Source organism: Podarcis raffonei, chromosome 5, assembly GCF_027172205.1.
Source record: "Podarcis raffonei isolate rPodRaf1 chromosome 5, rPodRaf1.pri, whole genome shotgun sequence".
NCBI lineage: Eukaryota > Metazoa > Chordata > Lepidosauria > Squamata > Lacertidae > Podarcis > Podarcis raffonei.
The window spans coordinates 74,064,719-74,074,581 of NC_070606.1; the positions used below are offsets into that span (position 1 = coordinate 74,064,719).

Consider the following 9,863-nt stretch of genomic DNA (forward strand, 5'->3'; position numbering starts at 1 on the left):
TAGGTATGTATAGATGTTTATTATTTAATTAATTAATTAATTAATTAATTATATACCGCCTTTTCTCCCAAGGAGCTCAAGGTGTTGCACATGGTTCTCCTCCCCATTTTATCCTTAAATCCTGTGAGGATTTATCCTGTGAGGTAGGTTCGGCTGAGAGGCAGTGACTGGCCCAAGGTCACCCAGTCGGCTTCATAGCTGAGCGGAGATTTGAACCCTGGTCTCCCAGGTCATAGTTCATCTCTCTCTCTCTCTCTCTCTCTCTCTCTCTCTCTCTCTCTCTGTGTGTGTGTGTGTGTGTAAATTCTCTGTGTGCATTATAATAATAATTAAGCCTGTAAATGCTTAGCCAATATCCTTTTTTTAAGTGCAAGAAAACTAACATAGGACATGATCCAGTCAAAAGCTCTTTTGAATCACATGGATTTCAGCAGAAGAGATTAAGCATGTGCTTGAAAACAAGGGACTTCAAAGTGTTTAACTGGATCATGCCCCAAATAGCAGCAAATACCTTTCTAAGCAAACGCATGCAGGCAGCAAACAAATACATTTCAAATTATAAGACAAAACCCTACTTTTCCAAGACCTTGTGTTATTCTAAGCTTGGCTGTGTTCTTTTGTATGCACATTAAATACCCAGTGGTGTTAATTGTGGTTTGGGTTCTTGTCAGGGCTGTACTATTAGAGAAATATAAACAGATCAAAAGCTAGCCTCTTTTAAGGGACTAGACTGGTGCTCAATCCTTGCGCCCTATTGCAGAAGAAGTGAGATGTGATATACCATTGCCTCCCACAATTTCTAAAGCTGTTTCACATTTAAAGAGATAACAACGATGTCTCAGCCAATTGCAGAACAACAGATATTATATGGTTACTGACACACAGCCCCATGATTGTTGTCATGACGTGTGCAATATGCTAATCCCTACACTTTGATTTGCTACTATTCTGTCAGCCCACATGCCCACAACAAACATGGCGACCATGACTTCTTTCAGTCTAGGACTATTTTTTTCCAATTAAAACAAAAACAAAAAGATTATTTTAGCCATATTAGACGCAGAATGGGATATTGATAATGATTTGAGGATAATTTTGGGAAATAGCTGTATTGAAACAGACACACAGCCTTGGGTCTAAATTATTGCTTGACACCATGTTAAAGAAATGTGAAGATAATTTCTAGTTGCACAAAAAATTCAGTAAATAAAAGATGCTGATGCTAAGGGTAAAATAAAAAGTGTTGTTTATTAATCATAAGCCGCTAAAAGCTAACAGCTTATTTATGAATAGCTCATTCACATTATTGAAATTACGTCAGGAATTTTTCTTTCCACTAGTTTGCTGCAATTCTTCTTTGTACCTAGCTCCATCTTGTGGTTATGTATGCAGGAGACAGAGAATATGTTATGAGACACAGACAAACAGAAGATATGCTGAATAATTGGCGAGTGGGGGGTGGGGTGGGATTTCATATAGAGTTTCATGGAATTGAGGAGAATTCAAAACATACATCCTTCTAGGGGTTAGGCTGCAATGGAAGTATGCTCAACACATTTTGGTCAGAAGTACGTTACAACCTTCTCCAGATCTGAAGGAGGGGAAAGCTATTTTTCTGAAATGTTGAACGTACAGCTGATTGACTGGTTCTTGTGTCAACAGTAGCTACAACAAAAATGATTACTGCTTTCAGTTCAGTTATTACTACAGTGTCTATGGCTCATAACCGGTGTACAGAGTGGTTTTAAAAGTAGCATAAAAATATGGAGGGCTTCATATTTTTTAGTTGGGTTTCTCTCTGGGAAAATCCTTATTTAGTTGTCATGCAGAGGACTCGTAAATAGCACCCCAGGAGATGACCCCATAATCTCAGCTGTGAAATAAATAGCATTACTTCATCCCTGTCCATCCCTGCTCCACTACATCATTGCTCCAAACTCCTCCTCCTAACTCAATTGGGTTCCCAACATGTTATGCCATATTTCCTTTGAAAAGCATGATGGCTGTGCTGGATCGTCCACAGGAGTGAGTGGGCAGGAGATCAGCCCAGTAATGTTTTGTCAATATGAACATCCGGAGGAAAAGTTGACAACATGTATTTCTGGACTTGAAAAATAACCCCTATCAATAGCTTCAGTTGTGAAATCTACTTTAGACGTCAGAAGCTTGTGCTTCTAATTCCGTATCACATGAGCAAAGCTGACGTAATCTCAGACCTTGTCTACAGGAAGAACAGTTGCTAATACAGTGTTATCTGTAGGGTTGTGGCTGCTTGCCTGAAGCAGGAGTCTTGTCAGTACTTTTTATGTTCTAGATCTTTTCTTGTACATCCAGCTCCATAATTATGTAAGTTTCCATATATGGGACCAACCAGAGCTATGTTAACTAATGCAAATTTCAGGTCAGTAACTTTCTGATTACTGTGAACTAACATTTCCTTTTCTGTGTTAATATTTGAGATCTATGGATATGAAAGAGGAGGAACAACTTTAGCGTCGGCATATATCGGGATACATCCACTGAGTTTTGATTTATTATTTTGAATGGCCAACGTAATGGCGCAGATACAGTTTTCTACAAAAAGTAGTCCAGTTGGTTTTATATGTGTGGATGATGTTTTTTTCTTCAAATTTCAGAATATGGCCCTAAATTAATTATCCAATAAAGATGACATAAATGATTGAGTTATGCACCTTGTAAACTGTACTTTCAAAATGCTATGAAATTTGTCTATTTGCAGTTCGGATAAGACTGTATTTCACAGTTCCTCTTAAGCTATATGTGTCTTGGGGGGGTGCCACTGATTTTACTGCTGATCTTTCCCAAATGCATTTCAAAAGAGTTTTATATTTTAAAGCTAGCATCTTAATATAGTTTTATAAACAACATGTAACAATACTTTATAGGTAGTGCCAAAAATTTAACCCTTATATTTAAACTCCAATTGTCTTTTTTATCTAAGTATATACACAGCTTCTTTCCTTTCGAAATTGCCATTTAATACTTGTCTTGTTTTCCAGGATTGGGCATAAAAGTTCTTAACTTACATCTTCCATTACCACTCCCTGACTGCTTTTGCCTACACAAAATAGAATTTAAGTCTTTCACAGTGCAGGCCTATGCATGAATATTCAAAAGTAAGCCCAATTGAGTTCAACAGTTTTACTCTCAGGTAAGTGGGTAAAGGATTGTAGCCTCAGTGTGCCATCTTTTGCAGCAAAAGCAAATAACCTGTCTTTCAATTGCAAACATTCAGTCTGAATGCTCCTCTACTGCAAGTCCTAATACACAAGTGTTTCCCTCTCTGTCTCTGGGTTAATTGAAACCGTCTCATTTAGTGCAGTTTTTGTTTTCACAGGCTCTAACAATCCTATGGATTTTGATTGCTCAGCTGTTTCAGTTTCCTCACCAGGACTTCTAGGCCTTTAATTGGAACAGGGCAATTAGAGATCAGGCCTGTTTAAAGCTTATTACACTGTCTTGTGATAATTTGGCTTCTCAGTCTCTGACAGAGATGGTTAAGATAAGCTTTGTATCCATAAAAACTTGGAACCATGGTGGGGTTTTTTTAAAGAATTTGGTGCACAAGATTCAAGCCAGCCAGATAGAGAGGATACAAATAATAAATTATTATTATTATTAACCATAATGAAAATGGACCATCAAATCACTGTGGAAGAAAACTCAGTTTATCTGTATTTACTCCCTTTGTTGCATATGAAATATGTCTTTCTAGAAGAGGTTACGGGAGTGAAGGGGTGCATTCAGAGGGAATGTTTGCAGTGGGGGAACAAGATATTTGCTCTTTGCTGCAAAGGATGGTAAACTGTAATTCTATACCCACTTACCTGGGAAGAAACCTGAATAGTTTAGGGTACGTTCATACACATTTAGCTGGGAGTGTGTCTCATTTAATTCAGTAAGACTTATTTCAGAGTAAATGTGCCTAGGTTTGCGCTGAGAGTCATCCTTAGTGACCTAGTTGATGTCAAAGGGAGAATAAGAAGGAAACCCTCCCTCCTCTCTGGTAGATATATTACCCCCACCTCCTGACCACAGCTGGACCCCTGTGATTACTGGAAGGAAAGGTACTTTTTCATGTGCTTGCCTCCCCAATGCACTTTGCCTCTTCTGTGCCTCCTTCCATTCTGCCCGGTGTTGTCATTGTACAGTGATCATGGAATCACAGAATTGTACAGTTGGAAGCAACCATGAGGGTAATCTAGTCCAATCCCCTGCAATGCAGGAATCCTTTGTCCAACATGGGGCTCAAACCCATAACCCTGAGATTATCAAAATATTTAAACTGAACAAGTTGGCAATGATGTGCTGAGCACAACCTTCACAAGTCGGAAGAGAAAACTGTACAGTACTACTACAACACAAGAGGGGGAAAGCCTTCGAAGCAGACGTTCTGCTTGCCCCGCAGTCAATATCTGTACTGGATCTGAAATTTTTATATACGTAAATTGTTTTAACCGTTTTCATATCTGTAATGGTTTTTATATATGCAACTGTTTATATATGTTTTATTGCATTGCTGAAATTGCTTTGAGAGGCTTCACATAAAGTGATTCATAAATGAAATTACTACAGGTGTCCCCCCCACTTACGCGGGGGCTACGTTCCAAGCCCCTGTGCACGTAAGTGAAATCACGTGAAGTGAGGAGCACCTTCTAAGCACCCTTGATACCCTTTCTACTGTTCTCTCTTCAATCCGTACCAAAAAATACTGCACCCAAAATTATCCACTACTAGAACTGAAGCTCTGGGACTAGCCGGAGACCGGAGGATGCATTGAAAGGCGGCGGTGGCTGTTAGGTGGAGAGGCTTAGCAGCATAAACAAAGCCCCGCTACACCTCTGGTCTCTTAGGGGTTCCTTCACCCTCATTTACATCCTCTTCGGGCTCTAGGGAGGTACTCCTCATGAGCCACAGGGACTCTCCAGCTCTCCCCCGCCATTTCCAGTTTGAATTACTTATTTACTGGTGCTGTGTGTATACATGGTTGTGTGTGCACGTAAAGGGGGGGGCACACCTGTAATAATGATATAAAAAAATTAAGAAAATACTGTGTACAGTATCCATTAGGGGGAGCTTAAAATCCATTTATTCCCCTTTTAAATTTATTTGCCTTCACTTTCATTTTTAGATTGCTCCATCGGGTTGTCAAAGACTACTTTAAGCTATTAGGGACTCTGCCTGCCCCTTTGGAGAGATATTGGAGGGGTAGTAAATTAAGAATGGAAGAAGCATTTCCTCTCCAATCCTCCCCATAGAAGTGTCTTTAAATAATAAAAAATAAAAATATTTTTTCCTGCAAAACTGAGGAGTCATGCGAGTATGCAGAAACTCTTGTTCTGTCTACATTTTCACTGACCTGCTGGTTAGCATATAGAACCACCAAGTTCTTTATTAGAGAAAATGATTTTATTAACCTTATAGATTGAATAGTGCAATAGTCTTTTGAAAGAGCAATGTTGTCAGATAAAGCATTGAGATGTCGCTGAACAGCACATGATACTGCTTTTTGATCCAGTTAACTTTTGTGTCTCTCTTTATTTTATACAGCTGACCATCATGTCCCACTTAAAGGATCTCAAAGACAACTTCCACAGTGACACAGTCCTTTTCATCCTAAATGAACAACGCAATCGGGGTGTTTTATGTGATGTTACTATAATTGTGGAAGACACCAAATTTAAAGCCCACAGCAACGTCTTGGCTGCTTCAAGCCTTTATTTCAAAAATATATTTTTGAGTCGTGCAGCATGTATTTCTGGACATGTACTAGAGCTAAACGACCTCAAGGCTGAAGTGTTCACAGAAATACTCAATTATATCTACAGTTCCACTGTAGTTGTTAAAAAGCAGGAGACTGTCCTAGACCTTGCAGCTGCAGGGAAAAAACTGGGAATATCCTTTCTAGAAGATCTTATGGAAAAAGGGCCTTCAAATTCTCCTTGCCCATACTCATTTTGCAATAGTGAAAAGGGCGAAGTAAAAGAAGAAAAAAGACAAGACGATTCAGCTCTCACAAATGGACCAAGAATCACAAATGCATACTCAATTTTTGAGACAGAAAATAGTAATAATTTGTTTTCTCCTCTTGATCTGAGAGCAAGTTTTAAAAAAATTCCAGAAGCAAATAAAGCACCCAGCACTGGTCAGGATAGGAATGGGGCTTGCAAAGATGTGGAGCCAGCCAGCACATTGGCGGAACATTCCTATGCTGTTACTACAGGTTTTGATTCTTTTCAACGAAATTCCTTTTATAACAATGAAAATAGTGCCGCTTGTAAAATGGGTGAAGAAGAACCTGAAGCTGTCCAGTCAATGCCTCTGGCTGAATCCGTAATTCAAACATATAGTATGCCAAAGGCTACTTATAACTCCCATGACAGTGAAGTACCTGCAGCAAAGGGATCAAACCACAAAGGAGCCAGTGCGGACGGTCACCACAAAGCAGTAAATGATCACACAATTTCTTTCGATAAATCCCACCCAAATACCGTCCTCACTTCGAAGGAAGATGAAAATAAATCGGATCACATTTCTGGATCAGTAGTCACAGTCATTCCACATGTCTATAACTGTTGCACCAAACCACTTAATAATGGGACTCAGTTCTGCACTCATCTTCAACTTCACACACAGCCCCCAGAACCTTTAGTCTGCAGGTACTGCAGCAAACAATTTGAAAGTGCTGCCGGACTAGAGACACATGAGCAAGTATGCAGGGAATTGGGCAGCTTGTGTGCTCCAAGTGAAAATGAACAGAGTTGTTTAGATAATTTTGCAACTTCTAATGGAAAAACTGGCACCTCATTTGTGAACCTAGAGCCTGCAATGACAGAAAATAATCTTCCCGATTATGCTGTCACAAACTCCGCAATGCCAGAAACGGACCACTTTGTTAACGTCGTTGATGGACAAATACTTTATACTTGCAATGTCTGCAAACGGACCTATGTCACCTTGTCTAGCCTCCGAAGACATTCAAATGTCCATTCGTGGAGAAGAACTTACCCTTGCCATTACTGCAACAAAGTATTTGCATTGGCAGAATACCGTACCAGACACGAAATCTGGCACACAGGAGAAAGGCGATATCAGTGTATCTTCTGCCTTGAGACCTTTATGACGTATTACATACTCAAAAACCACCAGAAATCTTTCCATGCAATTGACCATCGGCTTGGAGTTAATAAGAAAACGGCTAATGGCGGCTTGAAGCCAAGTGTCTATCCTTACAAACTTTATAGGCTTTTGCCTATGAAATGCAAAAGAGCGCCGTATAAAAGTTACGGAAACTCACCATATGAAAGCGTGCAAGCAAATGTGCAAGTTAATGAAATACCTTCTAGTACCTGCATTGTTCAGAATACTGTCACTTCTGAATTGAATTTTTCAAACACAAGTGTCTCCTTGGAAACATCTTCATGTAGTGATGCAAGGGCAGCACCCATGAACCCTCCAAATAGTTCTTCCTGGGAATGTGGTACATCAGAATCAGACCTTAAAAATAATACATATACTACAGAAAGGCCATTGCATTTCACAGAACTTAACTCTGGTCCTCAGGAATATGATCCCTCTCTTCAAACGTTTAGTAGTAGCAATGCCAATGAAAATCCAACCTCTGTTATTAACTACAGTAATTCAGCATCCCCTGTAATAGTGCACCAGGGTAGAGTTTCATCTGTAATAATGCACAGTAACTCTGTCAATGCAATAGGAAGCAGCATTATAGCAACCCCTGATATTACGGCCAGCCAAGGGGCAAGCAATGACCACATACATGGGTCAGATGATCTCAAAAGCAATGGTAGGACAAGAAGCAATAAGGAAAAGAAAAAAGTAGCAGTGTATGACAAAGAAGAGACATCAGAGGAATTAAAATATATGACAAATACAGAAATCTCGGACAGACCCACTGGTATCTTTGAACCTTCGAGTAAGACTGAAACCTACATTGCAAAACCTGCATTGCCAGGGACATCTGCCGATAGCAATGTGGCTCCTCTGTGTCAAATAACAGTTAAAATTGGGAATGAAGCCATTGTGAAAAGACAAATTTTAGGGTCAAAATTGTTTTACAAAAAAGGAAGGAGACCTAAATATGAATCCAGAGAAGATCATGCTACTCAGGCTGCAGAACGAGAAAAGAGAGAGAGAAGTACGCCTCGAGTTTGTCGACCAGACTACATTGAACTCAATGAAATGTGTGATGATGTAAGCGACCATGACTCCAATGATAAACCGTGGCGCCCATATTACAATTACAAACCAAAAAAGAAATCTAAACAACTAAGGAAAATGAGAAAGGCAAAATGGAGAGAGAAGTACAAAAGCAGAAATTCCTTCAGAGAAAGTGAAAAGCCATGCGTCACAAGTTATGCACTTAGGAACATTCCTGAAGAAAAGGTCCCTAATCAGGAAGATGATGGCGGAATGCCGAGTCTTCCCTGTGAACTCTGTAAAAGAGAGAGCTCTTCTCCTGAAGGAGCAAAGGAGCATTTACACTGGGAGAGAACTACTTCTGGGTCCTATATTTGTGAGGTATGCCAAAAGGGGTTCCAGAGCCCATCTGCTCTAAGGATGCATATGCGATGTCATACAGGAGAGAAGCCCTACCCTTGCAAAACCTGTGGGAAGAGGTTTTCAGTAGCAGGAAACTTGCAGAAGCATGAACACACCCACTCAAAGGTCAAGGAGTTTGTCTGTCAGTACTGCAACAAGGCATTCACTCTAAATGAAACACTCAAAATACATGAGCGAATCCACACAGGTGAAAAGCGCTACCACTGTCAGTTTTGCTTCCAGAGCTTCTTGTACCTTTCTACCAAAAAGAATCATGAGCAAAAGCATAAACGTGAGCATAGCGGGAAGGGATATGCCTGTTTTCAGTGCCCAAAAGTTTGCAAGACAGCTGCAGCCCTTGGAATGCACCAGAAGAAACATCTGTTCAAAAGCTCCAAGCAAGAGGATAGAAAAGATTATCCATTTCATGAAAGCACTAAGCCATTTGCAAGTCAACACTTCATTGACTCAGATGGGCAGGAAACAGCTAAACCTTTACTAAGTCAAAATGCAATTGATGCAGATGGGCATGAGGCAACTAGCATTCAGAATGATGCATCAGATGTTGGACTTTGAGTAAGAAAAACACACAACAGGCAAAGAAAACAGAAAGAAGAGAGACCAGAAGTACAAGTACTTAATTAATTAATAGACAATAATAATAGTCTAGACTTATGGAAGTTCTAAAACTTGAGGTATTGCATTTAAATATATTTAATATATTACATGAAAAAATGTGCCAGAAAAAGCTAAAATGAGAATTTTATAGAAGTAGACACTTATGTCTCATAGAAGAAAAAATATGCCTAATTTAAACATGTTAGTATATTTTAAATGATTTCCCATTGAGGTGGATTATGACTAGTTTATTAAGAGTCTGAACCATTCATTCATTCTTATATATGTGAGGATGGATTCTAATAAATCACTATGTTATTAAGAGTGTACTGCAAGTGTGTCACAGGCTTGTTATATATTAGTGCTATCAGGTGGATAGCTTGATCACACAGCTAGAGAAAGCAGACAGTCCATAGGGCTGAACCCTCTTCCCTCCCTCCCACTCTCATCCCTGACCAGCAGTCAGTCCATAACTTTCATGTGAAAATCCATGCACATCTCCTATATACAGCTATTCCTTTCTTCCCCAATGACCTGGCAAAAGCCCTGCAACAAAATGTTTCCCTGCTTAGAGTTCAATCAGATGTCCTCCTCTAAGATACCATATTCCATTTCTGCTACCACCCAGTTTTTGTGTGTCATAATTGTCATTTAACATTCCA

At 39.6% G+C, this 9,863-nt stretch overlaps 1 protein-coding gene across 1 annotated transcript; it reads left to right on the plus strand.

Annotated features, from left to right (window-relative positions):
• The first annotated feature begins 5,372 nt into the window (after nucleotides 1–5,372).
• On the plus strand, nucleotides 5,373–9,654 carry ZBTB38 (zinc finger and BTB domain containing 38). The gene has a single exon (XM_053390145.1). It carries the CDS (start codon nucleotides 5,518–5,520, stop codon nucleotides 9,157–9,159), a length of 3,642 nt encoding a protein of 1,213 aa, XP_053246120.1. The 5' UTR covers nucleotides 5,373–5,517; the 3' UTR covers nucleotides 9,160–9,654.
• Nucleotides 9,655–9,863: the final 209 nt, after the last annotated feature.

Coding starts and splice junctions, on each gene's coding strand:
- ZBTB38 (XM_053390145.1), top strand. CDS start 5,518: ATGATACTGCTTTTTGATCCAGTTAACTTTTGTGTCTCTCTTTATTTT.